General features: G+C 49.0%; 1 protein-coding gene across 1 annotated transcript in view; it reads right to left on the reverse strand.

Annotated features, from left to right (window-relative positions):
• The window catches only part of CEP120 (centrosomal protein 120), a 1,008,936-nt gene that overhangs the window by 537,894 nt on the left and 448,200 nt on the right, over positions 1–22,842 (reverse strand). The window contains exon 8 of the mRNA XM_069625584.1: positions 7,842–8,058. Coding sequence (XP_069481685.1) covers positions 7,842–8,058 — 217 coding nt within the window. The remainder of the gene's footprint in view (positions 1–7,841; positions 8,059–22,842) is intronic.

A 22,842-nucleotide genomic window follows, 5' to 3' on the forward strand; every position in this document is an offset into this window, starting at 1 on the left:
CAGGGCAGGAAGTGGTAAGAGGCACAGGCTGCACTGAAAACTGGAAGATCCACAGCAGAGAAGATTCACCTGACTAGTGGTTGAGGCAAGTAGCAGGACAGAGCAGCAGCTCATGTGGCACAGAGGGAGAGACCCATCATGGAGTTTTGGGTGGGCCGATGCTGCTGCACAAATAGTTAACCCAAGGCTGGTCACTTAATACTTACTGGCCCTCAACTCAGCTCCAGGCCAGAGTGGAAGAGCAACCACTGGCGGAACGTGTGCTCCCACAGAGGATAGGGAAGATGGAGAAGGCCGTAAAGGAAACGACGCAGGGGCTCTCTAAATCAGATTTCCTGAAGTGCCTGAAGACACTGAAAGATGAGTTAAAGGAATCACTGATGCAGTCAGTCCGGGCCAAGATGAAGAACAGCGCAGAGAAGATAAAGAAATGAATTGTTGATTTAGCCAGAGATACAAAGCAGCCAAGTTTGTGTTTCGAAGACACGGAGCCCGCAGTACAGTTTCTACAGGAAGATGTGCTCCATCTGTAAGGTGAGCAGGCCAGCACCAAGCCAAATATAGCCCTCCTAGTCACCACTATTGAAGACCTGAAAACAGACAACGGCGGGAAAAACTCTGGATACGGGGGGAGCGGAAGGGTCCGACCTAAGGAAATTGGTCCAGCAAGTCCTCCTGAGGATAGCACCAGAGGTGGCAAAGGACGGCATACTCTTAGACCGGGTCCACAGGGTGGGCCCACTCATATGACCAGCGAGATCTGAACCAAGAGACATCATGAAGTTCCACTCCTATGGAACCAAAGCCATTTTGCAGGCCTCCTGGCAAATGGTCCCCACCTTCCAGGGGCAGTCTCTAATCATGTTCCAGGACATAGCAGCCCTGACCGTGCAAAAAAGGCAGGCATTTCAAAAAATCACAAGAGAGACTGCAGAAACAAGGGGTACGCCACAGATGGCCCTTTCCCTTTGAGTCAGTCTTTACATGGTACAGCCGCAAGACAAGATACACAACCCCAGTGGAAGCAGCGCACATTTTGGGGCTCCAGAGTAAGCAGGCGGAGCAGAGCAGCAGGATGTGGTCCAAGGTGCCAGTCTGCAGACGACCACATGGGCCTGCAAGCATTGAGGAACAACCAGACAATCGTCAGTAGGAGACCTGACTATTGGAGTTCCTTTAATTAATTGTAGATGATGTGTGCAAGATAGCTCCCTGCGTTAGTCCGGTGGAGCGCAGAGTTCTTCTCAGGTTTTGTGTGTGTTCTAGAGTAGGGGATTGAGCCCCCCGCCCCAACTTTTTGTCTCATGTTAGAAGGGGGGAGGGTGCGCTAATGTCAGTGGTTGGGGAGGGCTCACTACCATAATGGTCTCTTGCGTTGGGACAGGGAAGGTATTGGGCCCAAGCACCTGCAACGTTTGCGAGTACACAGTGGTATTCCGGGTCTTGACATTTAACGTATGGGGTCTCAACACACCGCAGAAAAGGGGGAAATTGCTGTGTGAGCTGTGGAGGCTTCAGGCTGATGTGGCATGCCTCCAGGAGACTCGTCTCATAAAGGAAGACACAAATCGGCTCAGATCAAAGCACTACTCACACCAATTCTTTTCAGCTGTGAAAAACAAGAGCAAGGGGGTAGGGCTTCTGGTGAGCAAGGGGTTCCAATTCCCTCTGGTAAAAACGAACACAGACAGAGGGGTGGTACCGCTTCAAGGAGGGCTAGTTTAATGGGGCACTGCTATCGACAGCTGCAGTATACGACCCCAGTGCTGGTCAGAATGAATACTGCAGTGCGGTCCCGAGCAACTTTGTGGAATTGGCAGGTGGGGACTTGATATTCGCTGGGGATCTGAACATGACATTCGACCGCAACTAGGATGTGTTCAGGGGTTCATACATGGGTACAGCACAGACTTCGGGGAATCTGCTGAGGGGGCTTGTGGACTCCCGGTGGCATGTCAACCCGGGTGTGATGGATTTCTCATTTTAATATCCGTGCACAAGATATACTCCAGACTAGACTATATATATTGGTAAGAAGTGGGATTCTCGCAGGTCTTCAGTAGGCATCCATGGGCACAATTACTCTGACCGATCACGCTCCCATACACAGCACATGGAACCTACGCTCGGGGGAACCCAAGGCCAACTATTGGAGGCTAATCCCAAATCTTTTGCAAGATCCTGTGTGCTGGAGTGAAATTGTAGAGGACATTGAGAACTATTTCAGGGAGAACGCACAGGGAATGACGGGCGAGGGGGCATGATGGGACACATTCAAAGCATACATACAAAGGTGTGGGACTCCGTAGAATTTGAAGGGCTAAGCTGGAGCACCTGCTCACACAACTGAAGGGCTTGGAGGGGCAATATTGGGCCACAGAAAACTTCCAGAACACTTCACTCGGTTAGAAGCCAAATAAATACTATAGAGGGGATTAAGCTAGATTATGCCTTGATGAAGGTCAAGCAACGATGTGATGAGCAGGGCAATAGGGCAGGCAGACTGCTGTTGTGGAAGCTCAAGGCCAGAGCACAGCGGAATACCATCGGGGAGCTTACACTCCGAGGGGACCTCCAGCTCCGAGTCAGAGAAGCGGGAGGCCTTTGATCGTTATTATTGATAACTATATTCTTCCAATTACCCCCCGCTGGCTGAGATCGGTACCTTCGGTAGCACGCAGCTAGGAAGACGACAGAGGCGCAGAAGCAGGCTTTAAATGGAGACATGGTTGAAGTGGAATCTCAGTGATATTATTGGGGCAATATCTAGGTTGACTTATTCGAAAACTGCAGGGCCAGATGGGCTTCCCCCATGCCTTTACAAGGCTGATCCTGTGATGTGGGCTATATCTACCAGAGAACTATCGACCAATCTCATTAATTGATACTGAGGCCAAAATGTTTGCGATCCTTCTCTTACATGATCTTCAGAAGGCGAATGAGGCCAAGGGTCTGTATTCAAAATATCAAACTGGTTTTAGGAAGAACTCGAGTACCACTTTAAATGCAGTTATTATGGCATGTGTTATCGCTGCAGTAAAAGAAAAGAATTCGAACCCTGTCTATATTGCGATGATTGATATGAGCTCAGCTTTTGATAATGTTGTTCGCAAATTGTTATGGATGAAAATGTTGAAGTTTGGAATTCCAACTGTTTTGTTGTTTTGGATCATAAAGCTGCACACGAATACATCGTATAGAATAAGAATATCATCAGAAGGTGGCACTACTGCTCCAATTTCTACGGCAATAGGTTTAAAACAGGGTTGTAACCTTGCAGCTACCCCATTTAACCTATATTTGTCCGATTTGGGCGAGAATTGGGAAAACAGGAATTTGTTTTCGGTTAAAGTGGGTAGTATTCATTTAAAATGGATTGCTTTTGCAGACAATATTATTTTGTTTGACCCTACTCCGGCAGGGCTCCAAACTAAATTATCACTCTGAGGTTTTTTGCAAAAGCACATAATTTGACTCCCAATCCGGCAAAAACTGCCATTATGAACTTTGGAATGAAATCAACAAAAGGTAATTTGAAAAGGCAAATCATGAACACAAATATCCTGCGTCAATAATGCAATTTATTTAGGGTATTACTTATCAGCCAAAAATTCTATTATTTATGGTCTGCAATCATTAAAGTTAAGACTAGACCACTTCTGTCACAAATGAAAAAGATTTATACCCGGTATTGCAAATTTTCATTAACTCCTCTAATAGAATTTATGACACTGAAAATCAAAGTGTCATTCTTTATACACTTGATGTCCGTTTATGTGACATGACTTTTATGCTTGATAGCTTACAGGGTTCTCTATTGAAATCTGCAATGTTTTTACCAATGTCTGTTCCAAACGCTGTTATTCGACATGAATTGGGGCTGGTGTCACTTTCTACTCGATGGAAATGGAGGCTGTTGTCCAATTATGTAAAATTATATTATCCACCAAGTAATTCACTGTATATGGATATGAACAACATGTTGGGAACCCAAACCGTAAAATCTTTTACCAATTATCAATCGAAAATGCAACAAATTTTAGGCAATACGAATATCATCGTGGATGACATACAATTTCGTCCCTGTTATACCAAAAAAAAAAGCTCATTGAAATGGATTGGTGCTCAACGATTGATAGGATCATGACCTATGGACTATATAAAGAATATGGTCTATATGTCAAGCAGCGCATCCCACGATATGAACATATCACGTTATTTCCTTGTAATTATACTAGAAAGGCATACATTCGATTTAGATTGAATCTCTACCACACAAGAGAAAGAACTAAGAATTGGAAATTGAATGAAACAAAAAACTGTAGGATGCCGCTTTGACGAATGTAACAAACCTTTGGAAACATTGAAGCACCTCATTCTTTGCTGTCCCCATTTTAAGAACATTAGGACTGCTAGATTGATGAAATTTGTGAATATCGATTACGAGGACTGTCTGGAATTTGTATGGTGTAGAATGATGCAGGGAGTGCATAAACCCTTAATCTATGAGCTGGTTAGTTTTAGTAGGCTAATTGAAAAGGAATTCGAAATATTTCGTGGTTGAGGTATTCTACATTCCTAGTGAAAATATACAAAGGGTTAAATTTGAGACTATATTTTAGTATTTAGTAAGTAATTTTGTAAATGACTTAAAATAAATGGAATATAATGAATTTTTAAATGTCTATTATATTTTAGATTTTGTAAAGGTTCTACATGAAATTGTGTATATGTAATTGAACCAAATGCAAATAAATAATTTTAAAAAAATGGAGACATAACTAAAGAGGAAATTCTGCATGCCATTGCTTTGCTAAAAGTTAGCAAATCTCCTAAAATGGACGGGTTCACCCCAGAGTTCCATAAGGTTTATACAGGGAAGCTTTTGGGACCACTGCATGCATAAATACCGTTTGGAGGGAAGGAATAGTCCCCGGAGTCAATGGAGGCGGCTAGGGTCTCAGTCATACATAAAGAGGGCAAGGACTCAGGGTAGTGCTAGTTGTACCTCCCCATTGCAGTGCTGAACAGACAGGAAATTGTATGCAAAGATTCTGGTGGAACATCTGGACCGGGTACTGCCAGAACTGGTGAAAGAGAACCAATCGGGATTCATGGCGGGGAGACAGGCAGCAGATAACACTAGGCGGATGATAGACCTTATTGACATAGCTCACAAAAAAGGTGCCTTCAATGCTATTGCCCTTAGACATGGAACAGGCCTTTGATCGCATAGAGTGAGCTTACTTGAGAGAGGTGATGTCAGGTATGGCCTGGGCGATGACTTGGGGGGGGGGGGGTATTTGCATTATACAAACGACCCACTAGTAGAGTAGCGGTGAATGGCCAGCTGTCAGAGATTTCGGATTCTTAGAGGGTACGAGACTGGGATGTCCCCTTCAGTCTCTGCTTTTCGTGCTGTCACTAGAGCCTCTTGCCAAGCAAGCCATAGGCAACATTAGGTAGGAGGGGAGTCTCTCATAACATAGCATTATACACAGAAGATATTCTCCTAGCTATCTGAGCCGGAAAGGTTGCTTACTCCCATATTGGCGCTACTTGAAAGGTACCAGGTTCTGTCGGGTTTCAAAATAAACCTTGATAAATGCGAGGCCTTGAATTTGTCCCCATCGCCAGAGAGGGTGTTGGGCCTGCAGAGTCTCCCTTCAGGCCGCGGAGAAGAGAAATAGCCATCTCTGCATTCAGATGTCCTCTAGGCATGAGGGGCTTTATGAGGCCAACTATCCCAGAGTGATAAGGAAAATGTAAAAAACTGACCCGAGGATAGCAACGGCAACACTATATAGGTCCAGGGAACGGGGGACCTGGCTATGCCCCATTTATGGAGATATTATCAAGCATCACAACTGAGGATAGTACGGACCGCGTAGACCTGGGATCGAGGAAGACATGGCGTCTTTTGGAGGAGCAGGTGGTTGGGCAGGCCGCTCCATTACATGCCGTGGATTCCCCAGGCTGACCGATCTGTTGCTATGTATGAGGTGCATTCGACTGTTACTACATTTCGACTGTGGAATGGGATAGCTATGAGGTTGGGGCTGACAACATTCCCTGGGCCGGCAACCCCGATTCACCATAATGTGAACTTCACACCAGCATGGAAATAAGGACTTTCAATCATGGGAGGAAGGAGGCTGCAAATGCATCTCACACATTTTTGATGAGGGGGAGATTAGATCCTTCAACTTGTGTAAGGCCACGTTTAGTGTAGGTGAGAGTGACAGTTTCCCATAAATACAGCTTAAACAATGGGTTCCACAGAGGGACAACAGGGTAGGCGCAGTGAGGCGTCTGATGCAGTTTGAGAACTGATATTTTGGTAGGAGGTTTAAACAGGTTTAATCTCGCAACTGTATAGCTGTCTAAATTCATCCTTGAATGTAGGCCTCCGAGCCTATGTGAAGGGCATAGAGATCTAGGGAGACAATTAGACAAAGAACTGTGGTCCTGGATCTGGAGCAGAGTTTCGAAGGCGACTATAAGCATCTAATATGTAAAACAAGATTATAAGATGTTGGCACAGTGGTATATCACCCCACAGAGGGAAGCACACACAGGGGGACAATAGGGCTCTGCTGGAGGGGTTGTGCAGGGGCAGGTATGTACCTACACATCTGGTGGAGCTGACCCAAATTCTTGCATGGAGGTAGGCAACAGGCATGTCAAATGAGGGGGCACCAGGAGGTATGTTTATTGGGTATGGTGACCCTGAGCAGGGAGCAAGGGGGAAGGGGCTCACTTCAGCTTAAGCTTTTGTTGACAGTTGCCAGAAACCCCATCGCTGCAGTATGGAAGTCGACTTGGCTTCCATCCTTTGAGGACTGGATGAGTGGAATGTGGAGGCTTCTTATAGGTGAGAAAATGACATGTGCCTTACATAATAAGCTATAGTGTTTAAGAAATGGGAGGTATTTTAGCAATGTGTTAATTCTGCCAACAAATACTTTACTTTCCCACTGAGGCTTAGAGATCTCAGACTTCTTAATTTGTCAAAAGGTGAAACATATTCCGAAGGTATATGAGTAGGGAGACAATTGGGGTAGGGTGGGGGGAATTAGGGAGGCAGGGGGTTGTGGATGTGGAAGAGGAGGGCTGATGCGTAGAAGGGGGAGGGAGAGGGAAGGGAGGGTACACACTTGTTACTGTGATTAAAGGATTTGATAGTTGTTGAAGCTCTCATGACGGGCAGCAGTGTTTATGGTTGCTTGTAACTTCTATGGAGCCAAATCACAGAATTGTGTCAAATTGGACTATGTTGTATACTTTTAATAAAAGGATTAGAGTACAAAAAGATGGCCTAATGTACTTCTTTGGTGAAGATACCCGAGCAATTGTGTAGTAACTAGGACACCATTTTACAGTAATCCAAGTTATTGTTGCAAATTGTAAAGGTGCTAGCTTGCAAGCCCAATATTATTCAAATTAAACAAATGAACATTAAGCTCCTAAAGGCAAGTCATCTTTAATACATTAAATGGTTCAGAAGGAAAACCATACCTTGCTGACAGCTCTGCAAAATTATTACATAATCGATGTAACAAAGATGCAGTCTAGCTAGGAGACAATGGAGTCCGAAAGCCCATCCCATCAACACCTGACTTTCCCCCCGATACAATTTACAAATTGTCCGAAATCCTATCCCATCAACACCTGACTTTCCCCCGATACAATTTACAAATTGTACTGAATCAGGTTAATAAGGTTTACCCAGCTGCAGTAAGGCCGCAATTCTATTACACAGTAAAATGCTTGATTAATAGAATGGTCTGGTAAAGTAGAATGAAGGCACCACTCAAATGTGTTTTACTTTGAACATTTACCTTTTAGACTGGTCCCTGTGCTTCGGTCATCCTGAAGACTCTCCACTTCACTTTCAGTTGCATCATCTTTTGTAGGGGGGGAATGGCTGAATGGAGGTGGTGGAGACGGATCATCTGGTCTCTGCTTTGGACTTTGTGGCTTCTTTGGGGTGGGTGTTGTAACCCTCTTCTGTAATGTACCCTCATTTTCTGACTGGGCTACATTGCTGGGCTGCAGCTGAAAGTATAAACATGTTCTGCTCATCAGAAATGTGTTCCTTACTTGATAACTGCATTTAGTGTACCTCTCAAGTGAATGTTAGTGGCTGTTCTACTCGCATTTAGTGCACCGATGCAAAGAATGAACTAATTTTACATTTGTTAAAAAAGGAAAGACTGTGCGTGGTAAATTATATACATAGATGGGAAAGCTTAAATAACAATTAAAAAGGGAGGTCCTTTGTAATGCTGTTAAAGTTTGGGTTATTCTCTTATTTCACTCACAAAAGACCCACAGAATAGGTACACAACCATACAGAAGACTATTACGGTATTTAAAACTTTTATGGAATCTAAGAATGCCAAGCTGAAGGGTAATTAAGATGAAGTGGATCTGATGAAACAAAAAGGACAGCAACTGCTGAATAGAGGATCTATGAACTAAAACTTTTTTTTTTAACTTGTTTATTTATTAACAGCGCACAGGAGCAAGCATGATAAACTTACATTTGTTACAGACAACATATGACATTTGAAATACCACCTTCCCCCTAACCCCTACGCCTGCAGAAGGCATTGTTCCCGGGCCTCATTCCGTCTCGCCGGGCGGCGAGCTGTCCCCCATAGAATGGAGAGCGCTCGCGATCAGGTGCGGCTTAAAAGCAAGCGCCGGATATTTCTGGTCATAGTCTAGGACCGGGCCCCAGACGTCCAAGAAACGATAGAGTCTGCCCACCTTAGCTGCCGTGACCTTTTCAGCTATTAAGATTTCCCAGAGTTTGATCCACCATAGTTTTCCAGGTGCGGCCAGCAAGAGTTGAGTGGTCAGCGTGGCCCTCCTCCCCGTTCTCGGGTAAGCGTCCGGGTGCGGGATCCCAAGGAGGACCTGTTCGGGGGTTAGCAGAATGGTCACTTGGGTGATGTCTTTTATAGTGGCGAGGCATTGGGTCCAAAACTCCTTTACCTTAGGTCAGGTCCACCACATATGGAAGTAGGATCCCAAGTGGCTGCATAAACGCCAGCAGTGGGGGTCCAGGGCTTGTTGGAAGTGGTGAAGACGTAAAGGGGGTGAGGGAGTAATACCATCGCAAAAGCAGTTTGTGGGCGCATTCCCGGTTGGTGATGCAGCGGGATGCCGTGCGCATCCTGGTCCCGATGTCCACCCAGGATTGGTCCTCTATAGCGTGACCCAGGTCCGTCTCCCACAGGGACATGTAGGATGGTCTAGAGAGGAGGGGGTCGTCCAGCAGTAGCTTGTAGAGGGCGGAAATCTTCCCTCGGGCAGGCAGGTCAGCCGCTGTGAGTTCCAAGGGAGTAAGAGGCCGAGTTGCTGCCATCCGGATCTGGGGGTTGGAGCACCAGGGTCTTAGTTGGGCATAGGAGAATCTGTCCGTCTCTGCTAGCTGAAAGGAGGACTTGCATTGTTCGAAGTCAAGGGGGGAGACTCCTGCGAAGAGCTGTCCCAGCGTTTCAAGGCCTCCTGCAACCCAGTTTCTGAAGTTCGTTGGACGAGCTCCCGGGGAGAAGGCCGGGTTGTGGAAGATCGGGGAGAGCGCGCTCAGGTCGCTTGGGATCCCTCTGTATCTGCGGGCCCACTTCCATGCCTTTAACAAGTTTTTCGTGGCCATCAGTACATCTGGCCAACTTCGACGCAAAGCGTTAGGGAGGAACTGGAGGAAGCGAAGAGGCAGGGGTAGGCGAGATTGTTCGATGTCCACCCACTTTGGGCGACCTGAGGCCAGTCCCGATGCCTGGAGATGGGCCAGCTGCGCCGCAATATGATACTTGCGGAGGTCCGGGACCCCCAGCCTTCCCAGTCTACCGCTGGCCATCATCGTTTTCCGGGGAATCCTCGCTTTCTTGCCCTTCCATATAAAGTCAATCAATTTCCGTTGAAGCTTCATGATGGGAGGAAGGGGGATTGAGACGGGAAGGGAAGCACAGGCATATAGGAAGCGGGGAAGGAGGTTCATTTTGCAAGTTGTTATACGGCCCAGCAGGGAGATTTCCTGCGACGGCCAGCGCGTAAGGTCCTTCTCCAATTCCTCGAAGAGCGGGGGGAGTTGGCCTGGTAGACTTTTGTTGGTTGTGCTGGGATCTGGACCCCCAGGTATGGGATTGCTTGGGTGCTCCATTGGAACAGGCTTTGCTTCTCCAGGGCGACTCTTTCGTCCGGGCTCAGGCCCACACCGAGGGCTATTGATTTAGAGAAGTTGATGGCGAATCCCGCTACCTCGTCGAAGCTACGGAGCTCCCACAGAGCTGCCCTCAGGGAGGATTGGATGTTTGACGGTTGGCAAGACGTCATCCGCGTAGAGGGCGATCTTGTGCTGGGTGGCGCCTATCTTCGGGCCGCTTATCAGCTGGTTTGTCCACACCCGTTGGGCCAACGGTTCCATGACCAGGGCGAAAAGCAGGGGGGACAGGGGGCATCCCTGCCTCGTTCCGCAGGTAGGAAGCATAGGGTCCGACAGGCGGCAGTTAACCCTGAGCCTGGTTTTGGGAGCTTGATAATTTGCCAGGACCATTTTCCTGAAGATTGGGCCAAAGCTGAAGGCTTCGAGGGTAAGAAATGACAAGTCCACCTTGTCGAAGGCCTTGGTCGCGTCCAGGGCAAGTAAGGCCAGCTGCTGGGAATTTCTTGTGGTCACCTCTATGAGGTTCAGAGCTCTGCAAATGTTATCTTTCGTGGACCGATAGTTGATGAAGCCGGTTTGGTCCGGGTCTATGATGTTCGGAAGGACTGGAGCCAGGCAGTTAGCCAAGATCTTTGAATAAATATTAGCGTCCAAATTGAGCAGGGACATTGGTCTGTACGAGCTGTTCTCAAAGGGGTCCTTCCCGGGCTTTAAACCGAGAACGGTGATGGATTCCTGCATGGACGGAGTGATTGTTCCGGTAGTCGCAAATGAATTGAAGAGGCGAGCCAAGGGAGCCACCAGTTGGGGACGAAAGATTTTATAAAACCGGGTGGTGAAGCTGTCCGGGCTGGGGGCCCTTGGTTTCAAACTCTTTATAGCCTCTTCCACCTCCTCCTCCTCCGTGATGGGCATTTCCAGCTCCTGGCTAACCTCCGGGGTCAGGCATGGAAGGGCCGTCTTACGGATGTATGCGCGCTGCGCTTCAAAGTCCCTCGGGACCGCTGTCATAATCTCGGATTGATGGGCCGCGGCTAGCCGGATTTTCTCTTGGTCTGCATAGTGCACCGACCCCTGTGGGTCGCGAAAGCCCAGGATGGATTTCTGAGTCTTCTCCCTAGCTATCTTGCTGACCAGGAGCTTGTTGGCTTTGTTATTGTGGACATAGTACCATTGTTTGGTCCTAGCAAGCAGGTTCGCAGTGGTGTCGGCGTGGAGGGCCTCCAGCCTCTTCCTCGCCATTTGCAAGGCTTTGTAAGATTTTGGGGACCAGCCCTTCTGCTTGTGGACCGCTTTAGCTGCACAAACCTCGGCCTCCAGGGCGTCCCGGGTCGCCTTCTTCTGTTTATGAAACGCGGCACCTTTGGCGATCAGTTCCCCTCTGAGCACCACCTTCATGGCGTCCCAGGTGTTGGCGGGGGACGTGTCCTTGTTACGGTTCTCCGTAAAGAAGTTTTTGATTGTCCGGGCGATCGCATCTCTCACCGTCATTGTTAGGGAGAATTCTCTCTTTAGGCTGAATTTCCTAACCTAGTGAGTCCCCCAGCAGCTTTGCTGGTTTCTGGAGTTTGTTTTTTCCTCCTGCCAAGAGTGAGACTCTTTTCCTCCCACTCTTGGACATGACTTCTGGTATTCCTTTGACTGGTAATGTGCTTTATGGGCTATGGGGTCCTTTACTCCATAGGGTCTCATGTGTTTTTCCTATGTGTGTTACACAGCACCCTCTGTGCAGTAACACAGGGGTGTCATAGTGACACCCCACCATAGACTCCATACCCTGGGACTGACTACTGTCTCCCAGGGCATGTAAAGTCATCATTGGCTTTACTAGTCCCAAATTATTAACAGAAACCAGTACAAACCATCATATTGTGGACGTACTGGTCGGGGCAATTCGATTGCCCCGGGATCTGTCAGTCGAGGGGGCACGTCTCCGTCCCCCCTGATCGAGTTTTGGCTGGTGGCAGTGGAAACTACTTTTTATATTCGACCGCAAATATTATCCTATGGGATTTTCCCATTGTTCGAGGCTACCAACTTTAATTATTTAATTCTAATAGCCTCGAACATACCACCGGTTTATTTAATTAATATAAATTCTCTGGTTGGTATTTTTTACCAAGACTCTATTCTAAAATGGCATTTGTGTTCTCTTCTGTGACTCCAACCTAAGTCGAGCCCTTTGTTCCACTTTTTGGCGGGCTTCTCCACAGAAGCCTCCAAAAGTGGTGCCACTCTGTCTGGGTACCACAGAGGGTGTGGGAGGGGGTTTAGGCACCCTGGACTGAGTTACCTAGGCAACTCAAGTCGCACTCCATCCTGATTGGCCCCAAGTGGTGAGCCACCAGGCTCACCACTTAGCATGTTTGAGTGACAGCTAGGCTGAATGAATGGGGGCTTTCTGCATAAAAGCAGGGCTTTGGGGACTGGAACTTCAGAAGTCGCCACAGGACCTGAGAATCCGACGAGGGAGAAGCTGAGCCGACCTACCACGATGACACCACCGGTGGAGCCCTGCAGAACCGACTCACCACTTCCTGACGACAGAAGATCTCCCGGCTGGAGAGGCTTCTTCCCCTGACTGGTGGGCACAACCAGTTTTCCCTTCCTTCTTCGCACCCCAGCCCGGTTTGTGGTCGAACTGCCCCTGCCAAGCACCCCGGCAGCCGGATAGCCACTCACCACTGAACCGCGAATCACCGGACCGCTCTTTGTACCTGAGAAACTCTGCGGCTGGTTTCTTCCCGGGCAGTGCAACGGACTCCTGTCTTCCTCCATGACGAGATCCTCTTTTCCCCCGGACGAAGCACCGACTTGCACCCGCTGCCAGGAACAACTGCCCCCACTGGAGCATTCTCACCACTTTAAGGTACCGTGTCCGCCAGGCCTCCCTTTCTAAAGATGGCTACAAGGTAATAATAACCCCTTGACCTTCTGGATTGGGCTGGCCGCCTTGACCCTCTAACTGGTCCCTTTCTGTGGTCCAACTCCTTTTTGAACCTTACAAGACTTTTGTGCACTGCAACCGTGTGACCTTGGACACATTTCGTTTGGATCCTCCGAAAGTGGATCCGGCCTCTTGAACCCTAACTTCACAGCTTTACCTTGCCTTCCTCTCTTGTTGTGTTCTTGAAAAAGTGTTGGGATCTGTTTCAATTTGTTCTCCGCTTTTCTCTCCCTTTTTAAAAACGAACTATTAAAGTGCCATCTACGTTAAGCGCTCACCGCTGTCTGAAAATAAGTGGGGCTTTACTTAAGACTTGTCTAATATTCTTTTAAGGGAGTGTATATCTTTTAGTGACTGTGTTTCTGAATTTATTATTATTAGTGCCTGTGTGTTATTCTAGATGTGGTTTTAAATAAATAATTATATCTTTTACACCAAGCCCTGGTCAGTGTTTACTTGTTTTATTGTGTGCTCTTGACCTATTGTGAATACTCTGTATAATGCCTAACTCTTCTTGAGGGAAGTCTGACTGCTCAGCCACAGCTACCAAGTGAATCTGTGTGGTACAGACTGCTACCAAGTGGGTTTACTGCCAAACACCTGTAGTCCTAAATCTTTTGCAGTGGTCCCAGAGGGAACTGCACAGGTTTCTGCCTAACAGTCATGTCTGCCAGGATAGGGTCATACAAGGTCCATTGGCGACGTGGAGGGGGATCCGGGTCGTGGACTTGGAGGGAGAGCGAGACTGGGGCATGGTCCGAGAGGATCCGGGGGCCGATCGCGACGTCATCCGTGAAGGTCAGGATCCGGGGTGAGGCCAACAGGAAGTCAATTCTGGAGAAAGTGTGATGTACATATGAGTAAAAGGTGAAGTCCTTCTCCTCCGGGTATAACACTCTCCAGGTGTCGACGACATCAAGCGTGCGGAACAAGTGGAGCAGGGCCAGGGCTAGCTTCTGGTCCCTGGAGGTGGGGGGGTGAGATCTGTCTTTAAGGGGGCCCGGGGCCCCGTTGAAATCGCCCCCTATGACAAGTTGTCCCTCAGTGAACGGGAGGAGGATCTCTTCCAGGTCCTGGTAAAATCCTTCTGGGAACTCATTCGGGGCGTATGCTGAAACGAGAGTGTAGAGTTGGCCCATATTGATGCATTTAACAGCCACAGAGCGACCCTCTCAGCAGCGCAGAACGTCGAGGACCTGGGGGTTCAGGCCCGCAGCCAGAAGGATAGCGGTGCCACCCTTTTTGGTGCCATTGGACGCTAAAAATTGCGTGGGGAAGAGTCTGCTTCGGAGGCGGGAAAAGTCCGCTGGAATTAAGTGCGTTTCCTGAATGAAAACGGTTGAGGTTCCGTCGGATTGCAGCCTGTGTAGGAGGGGGGGGGGGTTTAGGCCCCTAACATTTAGAGTGGTGAGTTTCAGTTTCTGGTGTGGGGGCTGGCTGTCTGAGGACCTTTGCTGCAGGGGGGCGGATTGGGAGGTGTCTAGGTTAGCCATAGCTGCGATGTGTCAGCAGAGTTAGAGCTCCTGTGGCTGATAGTTTTAACAATAGTCTCCAACGGGAGATCCAAACTTCCAACTTCGGCCTCCAACGGGAGGACCTAACTGTGGCCGGGGGGCCGATTGATAACGGTCGGCGGGTCCCCCGGACATCCCAGGGCGGCATTGGGCGACCTGGGCAGCATGGTTGAAGCTTTCTCCAAGGGTATTACGATGACATCCACCTTGGAGGAGGGTATAGGCCGCATGGGGTCCGCGGCGTGCTTAAGAGCATATCGCTAGTCTTGGTGCTGTTCGATCCTTAGGGGAAGCGAGGGCCATCATCTGGGTTTGCAAGATCTCTGCATTCGTGACCAGGGGGTCTGTTTCTGCTTGTGGGAGCCAGGCTCCAGGGCCGGGTCCAACCGAGATGGAAGAGAGGGCCCCGTGCTCTCGGGAGAGCCCGGTCGTAGAACGGAAGCCACATACTCGAGGTGACTGATGGTGCGAGGAGAGCCTTTATATGAAAATTGTAGCGCTGTAGGAAACAGCCATCTGTAACTCACCGGCTTGTCTCGGAGAAAAAGGGTGAGAGGACGGAGCATTCTGCGTTTTTGAAGGGTTAGGGGCAATAGGTCTTGGAAGATTTGAAGTGGGGATCCCTGGAAGGAGAGCTCATCCTTTGTGCGGCCTATCGCAGCGATAGCCTCCTTACTGGTGAAGAAGTGGACTCTCGTGATGACATCTGGGGGAGAGTGTGTCAGATCGCCGCCGGGGGCGCATTCAGTGGGTGCGGTCAAGTGGGAGTTGTGTTTCATCCAAGTCCGGCAGTAAAGATTGAAAGAGGGTGCTGACATATTCAGGAAGTTCCTTGTCTGGGATTGATGTGGGGACCCCTCAGATCCGAAAGTTATTGCGTCGAGAGCGGTTTTCCATATCCTCTTGCTTAAATTCGAGGATTTCGGTTTTATCCATTAATGCTTGGATATTACGTTGCATCTCCTTCATCGAGTTAGAATGGTCCACTGCCAGTTCCTCACCTCCACTATTCGGTGTTCAACATTGTCAATCCGCGGTTCGGTTTGTTCCAGCTTGGCTGTGAGTTCCGTCATGCAGTTCCGGAATTCCGCTTTAATGTCAGACATAAAGACTTGGAGGTCTTCCTTGGTGGCCAGCGTGCCCTTCACATCGGAGGCCCTCTGGGGAGTTAGGTTCGGGGGGTCGGTTTTCTTCCCCTTCTCCGGGGCCTGCAGCATGGTGGCAATGTCTGTGCCCCTCGATGATTTCACCACCTTGGTCATGGCTTAAGGGGGGGTGGGAATATGCTCGCTGCCAGGGGCCACAGGAGCCTAAGGTGGCGATAGGAATGGAGCGGGCCGGGGCGCCCCAGGAGATTTCTCAGGGAGGAGGGGCAGGAGAGCCTTCACGGGATAGTAATCGTGTTGTAATGAAGCCACACAAGGTGAGAGGCCGTATCTAAAGCAATGGGGTGTAGGTGGTTCCGCTCCACTAGTGCGTGGCGATGGTGGGCAGGGGCGCCCCAGGAAGCTGCAGGAGCACCAGGACCACCACAGTGGAAGCGGGCCATGATCAGTAGGAGGTGGGGGAGCGTGATCCGGTAGGCCTCAGGGATGGCGGCGGGCCACCGGGCAAGCCCCCGGGGGAAGCCAGTTGTGGATGGAAGTGGGGAGGCTCAGGGGCCACCTCACTCAATGGGGCCAGAGGGGCTCACCTGGGGAGTGGCGCGTCCATCCCGCTGAAGATAGTGGCAGGGGTGTCCTCCTCTCGGAGTCCTCTCTGTGGCTGTAGTCACGTCGGTTCCTCAGGGTGCCAGCTGCTGGGCGGCAGGTCCGCCAGAGCTTGGGATGCTTAGCGGGGCCAGCGGCGCCCACCTGGAAAGTAGAGCGCCGACCGCGCTGGAGGTGGTGGTGGTTGCAGGCACCACTGGCTTATGGCGCCGGATGCTAAGCGGCGGGTCCGCCGGAGCTCGTCTTGTGGGGGAGGCCCAGAGTTACCAGGCCCAGGCGAGGGGGGGGGGATGCAGCGCTGTAGCTCTTGGCGTTGGAATGGCGGTCGCTGGACCCAGCCGTCTCAATCGAAGACCCCGTGCAGATGAGGGATGGGGGAGGCGGCAAGTACTACAGGAGTAGTTACATGTTGGAGCCAAACTGCCCCTCCCCGCATCAGGCAGAAGAGCGCCAGCAGGACGCAGCGGCGAAGGGCCCTAGTCGGGGCCGCCATCTTGAATCACGGCGGGGAACACCGTGGAGAAGTTCCAACGTCGCGTTTTCAGCCACTCTGCCGCGTTAAGGGCCAGGAATGTAGCCACGGGCGCAGGAGACGTTCCGCTTCAGATCCCTGCCAGGAGGCCGTTACAGCATAGCGGGAACCGGCGAAAGATCAGTGAGCCGCAGACCCCAACGGAGGCCATCAATGGAGCACCCTCAACTAAAACATTTTTTTAAAAATTACCAAAAAGTAGATTTTATTCAAAAGGAGATGGTTCTATGTGAACATGTCTCAAGGAAAAAAGTCGCCAGTGAAGAGATTTTTTTTTCTCCATGATCCCTAAAAAGCCTTTCCCCAAAATATTGCAGGACTGGTGTTCTTCACAAATTTAAACTCCAAAAGATTTCCCCATCATAGTGCAAATTTGGTTAAATGTCGCCCATTGGTGAAGTTTCCTTGGCGACAATATCACTGGATATCAAGGAGACCGGGGTGTCGCAGACACTTGGGGAGCCACAACAATAAAATATTGATTGGATTATGTGGCGAACCAGAAGGAGTCCAAGTACTGGCATGTTCAAGGTTGTTTATTTAAAATAAAAAACGCCAGCCCATCCAGACCGTTATGCGGGAAGTTCCCTGCCTAACAAACTAAAACTAATGGTGCTTGTCAAAGTCCCAAAGATAGTCCTTAGTCCAAATCCGAATAACTAAGTGTCCCTACCACTTAGAAAAACGTAACAAAAAGGAGGAGGCAGGAGCAATGGCATCTGTTGGCTTCTGCCTCGCCCAACACTTGGATTCGTATTCCAAGAAGGCAGCTTTAAAAGTTAGTCAAGTTCTACATCTCTTTCCAAACAAAAGGTTCTAAAGTAAAGTTCATCGAAGATCAACAAATTCTTGTAGCAAGTCCTCAGACTCTACGCAGGTTCAGTATTGCACCATTTTAAAGGCATAGATAAACTTCATAAGGTTTCCTTTTCCTCAGGAAAGACAAAGGTGCTTGTAACACAACTACATCTATTGTGACTTGGTACCTTTCAATGATCCGGTTTTATTCTGGAGGACTGAAAATCTTCCATATTCTCTCTCACTGCAATTCTGTACGTTATCTTTTGGGTTTCTCAGAATCCCCAAAGTCTCTAGTCCTCAGACAGGTTTGTTTTAGATCTTTGGTAGGGCGTTTGCCCGCTCAGGTTTATACTTTTCCTGTACCCTTCGTGGCTTTCCCCAGCCTCAGATAGTAAGGCCTTTTGGTTTCTCACAGCTTTCCAAAGCCCTCTCTATTCAGGTTTATCTGGCTCCTATAACCCTTAAGGATTTCCCAGAATTGGATCTTGTTTCCTGGACTCCCCAAAGTCCTCTGGCCCTTTATCAGACTTGCTTTAGCAGGGCCTTGATACAGCATCAACCGGGCTCCCGTAGCCCTTGTGGCTTCTCCAGTCACATTGACACCCCGTCTTTCGGTTTCCCAGGGCTTCCCAACGCCCTTTGGCCCTCTGATAGGTTTGCTTTATCTATTCAGGTTTTTCTGGCTCCCGAAATTCTTGTGGCTCTCCCATCCTCGATTCTTACTGTTCGCCCCTCTCCAAGCCGTTAAAACTCTTTGGGAGCGTTCGCTGTACTCTGGACTTGGGCATCAGTTAACAGTCGCTAGACCCACCTCGGCTTCCGTGTGGTTGCACCACCAGGCGAGATGGTTGTTTTACCGTCCCAGTCTCCTTCTTGCCCCTGCCCTTGTTGCCAGTCAGGAGGCCAGCCTTCTAGTATCTTGCAAGCGTTTTGTTTACTTTGCATGCTCCAACTGGCTCCACGGGGTGCGTCCTTCTTTGACTGTGGCTTCAGGTGAGTTGCAGCATTACGTGAAGCCAGAGAAATTGAAGAAATGTCAGTATTCAGTGAATCCAAATAAGGGTCAACAGTCTTTCCGATTCCCATGTAGGTGGATTATTTTCTCTAGGACCAGTAGTTCCTTATTGGAACGCGAGCCCTTGTCCCTGAGAGGGGAGTCACTCCCAGTGAGGTCCCACTTGCCCAGACGCCTAGGGAGGGACTTCCTCAGCGGGCTCACTTCCCTAGCCTCAAAGGGGGTGGGCTTCCATCTGAGGAGAAGGTACCAATTGTCCAGATTCGTCACAATTACCTGTAGAATAACAGACTGTAGGCCTAAAGGCATAGATGAAGAAGTTACTTACCACCTGGTAACCTTCTTTCGACTGGATGTTCCTCCCAGGTATTCCTCATCTATGATAGTCATATCTCGCCTGCTTCGGAATTTTCTTTTTGGCAGAGTCCACTGTGCACGAGGTCGTGGCGTCGATGTCCCGCGAGGGCCGCCATAGAGTGTCAACGTCACCAGTAGTACAAATAGCTTGTGCCGTGCCCGTTGGCTTCAGTTTTGTTTTTACGTTATAATAATGCGAGGAACCTTCCAGGCGTACCTCAGACTGTAAGCTGTTCACAAACGCAAAGTGTAAATCACGTAAAGTGTACAGCGGGGTAGGTTGGGTGGGGCGATGAGGAATACTTGGGAGGAACATCCAGTCGAAAGAACGTTACCAGTTGGTAAGTAACTTGTTCTTCTAATGGACTGTGTCCTCCCACGTAATTGGATAACTAATGGAATTTTTAACTAAGAAACCTCTTCAGAGGAGCGCTTGAAGATGGAAAGCGCAGCCAAGTATCCTTTTATTGCGCAGCCAAGTATCCTTTTATTGTACCGATCAGGAGCCCCTGATTGGCCAGATGAAATAGGAAGGACACCACTATAGGAGTGCCACATTGAAAAGATCCACATTCTTGTCCTTGCACCAGTTAGTGAACTTATTCCAACGACACCAGTAGAAAGATTTTGTTACTGGCTTTCTGGCCGAAAGCAAAATCTCCATTACGTCGTCCGGGAGGACCCAATCCTTATATCTCAGCCTCTCCGAAACCATTCATGAAGGTTGAGTGTCTTGACCGCTGGATGGAGAATCCGACCTTCCTGTTGCGAGAGAAGATCCTACCTTTGTGGAAGACATATTGGAGGGCAGATGGACATGCCCAGAAGGCCCAGGTACCACGTCCTCCGGGCTCAATCAGGTGCAATTGGGATCATGGTTTCCCGAACTTTCTCAACCTCCTGATTACATGAGGAATGACGGGGACTAGAGGTAACACGTACAGGAGTGGAAACTCCCAGTCCACTACGAACGCGTGCCCTAGAGCTCCTCTCGGAGGAAATTCCCTTGAGCAATACTGTTCGCACTTCGGATTCACCTTGGTCGCGAACAGATCCACTTGAGGTGTTCCCCAAAGGGTGAAGATCTCGTGAAGGACTTCCCGAGCTAGTTCACACTCATGGGAAACTGGGCTCTGCCTGCTCCGAGCATCCACGCTCTGTTCTGCTCTCCGACTAGGTAAACCACCGACAGAGAGATTCCTTTGTGTATTGCCCAGAACTAAAGCTGCATTGCCTCTCTGCACAGTGGTAGTGACCCCTACACCTCCTCTCTTGTTGAGGTAGTACACGGCCACTGTGCTATCCGTCATTATCAGGACATTCTTTCTCCGTACAGAGGGCAGGAAGGCCTTCAGCGCTAGTCTGATCGCCCTTAGCTCCAAATGGTTGATGTGTAGTTTGGACTCCGATGGAGACCACCACTGCTGATTGTCAGATCGTTGGCATGGGCTCCCCACCCGGTGAGTGAGGCATCCGTCACTACAGTTAACTCCGGCCACGGCTGCCGAAAAGATTCTCCCTTGAGAAGATTGTCCTTGCAAGCCCACCATAGAAGGTCTTGAGCAACTATGCTCGGAACCTGCAGAAGATCGCAAAAACTGGGACCACTGAGTCCCGAGGGCCCATTGAAGGGATATCATTCTCAATCTGGCCTCTGGCACCAGAAAAATGCAGGATGCCATGAGGCCGAGCAACCTCAAAAAATCGTAGGCAGGTAGACGCAGGGCATTTTAGAATTTTATTACCATCTGCAGAATGTGATGAGCTCTCACCTCGGGAGGCGAGGCTTTGCCTGAGGAAGTATCCAAGACCGCTCTGATGAACTGGAGTCGTTGAAAAGGTATCAAATGGGACTTCTTGTAATTGAGGGAGAAGCCCAGTCTGGGTAGGAAGTGGCAGGTGATCCTCAGATGTTCCGGGACCTGTTCGGATGAACGAGCCCCGATTAACGAATCGTCCAGGTAGGGGTAGATGTAAATCCCCCCCCCTCTCCTGAGACTTGCTGCCACCAGTTTGGTGAAAACTCTTGGGGCGGAGGTTAGCCCGAATGGCAAAACTCTAAAATGATAATGAGAGCCGCCAACCACGAACCTCAGGTTACTTTCTGTGCTAGAGATGGATTGGTACATGCAAGTAAGCATCCTGAAGGTCCAATGATACCAACCAGTCTTGGAGTTGGAGAGCCTGAAAGATCTCTGAGAGCGTGTACCCATCTTGAACTTATACTTCCTGAGGAACTTCTTTAACTTTAGAAACTTGAACATGGGTCTCAGTCTTCAATCCTTCTTGAGGATGAGAAAATAAGGGGAATACCAACCCTTGTTCCTCTCCGCTACAGGTACATGTTCTATTGCACCTTTCTCTAGCAGGGTTAAAATCTCCTGCACAAAGAGCGGATCTGGAATTCTGAAAGAGCTGGGTCCCGGTGGATGGTCACGGGCCTCTTTAGAAAAGGAAGGCAGTAACCTTGGGATACAGTTTCCAGTCCCCAAGTATCTGAAGTACTGCCCCGCCATGCGTTCAGTTGCTGAGAGATTCTGCCTCCCACCGGTGTCTTGTGGGCAAAGGCCTCAGATTGGTTTAGAGGCGGCTGAGGGTAAAGATTCTGCTGCTGAGGCTGATTTAGCACTCTTTCCTTGTCCACCATGAGGGAATTTCATTTGTCCTTTCTGTACAGCCGGTCATTTTCCTCTACCAAAGGAGGAGTAGTATCCCCAAGTGTGTCAAGTGTGCTGTTGGGCTAGCATGCTGAAGGAAGCTGCTCATGTTACCCTAGTATTATGTAAGGAGAAGAGGAAGAACATCATCTTTATTTCAAGCGAAACGCTGGTTTGGTCTGGATTAAGCATATTGGACTTCATTAACCGAAGTAATTTTTCAGCTTTATTCATATGCATACTGGCACTTGAGTGGATTACATTAATTAGTCTAAAGTGGGCTAAATATTCATACTCTAATGCCTGCAAACTGTGATTAACCCCCCGCCCACCCGCCTCACGTCATTTTTGTTTCCTCCCTGTTGCAGAGGCTGTGTGCACCAAATTCTGCCCCCCGCCTCCCCAGCAGCCCTTAAACTGGAGTGCACGCGCATCCCGCATGCGCATCCCCAAGTGTCTCAAGTGTGCTGTTGGGCTGTTAGGGTGATAGGTGAGTGGTGCGCCCCCTTCTTTTGAACCATCAGCATTTGAACTATTGTTTCTGTGACTATACGTGCGTTAGGACTGCATTGCAGTTCTTATTGGTTATTCTAAATACACAGAGCAATGGCGTCCGGCTTGCGTAGCGGCTGCCTCACAGAACCTCCTAGTTCAAATATATTGAACGTGGATGCGCTTATCTGTAGCGGTAATGCTGCCTATTCGGACCCCCTAGAGGGGGATAAAGAACTCTGATGTAAAGAAGGATCCTATTGCTGAGCATATGTCTATGGGCTCTCCACCCGATCATTGCGTCCCTATGCATAAGGCTGATTAGCAGCCGCCGTCTAACTAAAACACGTAAAGTGACAATGATTATCATTCCTGCATGTATTTCAGCTGCAAAATCTCTCATGTCAAAAGCAAACTCGGCAAATGAGGATGTTGCCGTAGGTATTCTATGCAATAACGAAATGGCATCCTCCAGTGTGAATAACTCAATGAACACCCCTTGGTTGGAAAGTGGTATTGCCAATGATATTCCGGCAGAGGGGCCCCATGTGATTTACAAATTAAATAAACGCATTAGCGATTCAATTGGTGTTTTGACCCCTCTGATTGATGGGAAATTTTTGTTTGACCTACCTTCTAAT

This window comes from Ambystoma mexicanum, chromosome 6p (genome assembly GCF_040938575.1).
Source record: "Ambystoma mexicanum isolate Mex_15411 chromosome 6p, UKY_AmexF1_1, whole genome shotgun sequence".
Taxonomy (NCBI): Eukaryota; Metazoa; Chordata; class Amphibia; order Caudata; family Ambystomatidae; genus Ambystoma; species Ambystoma mexicanum.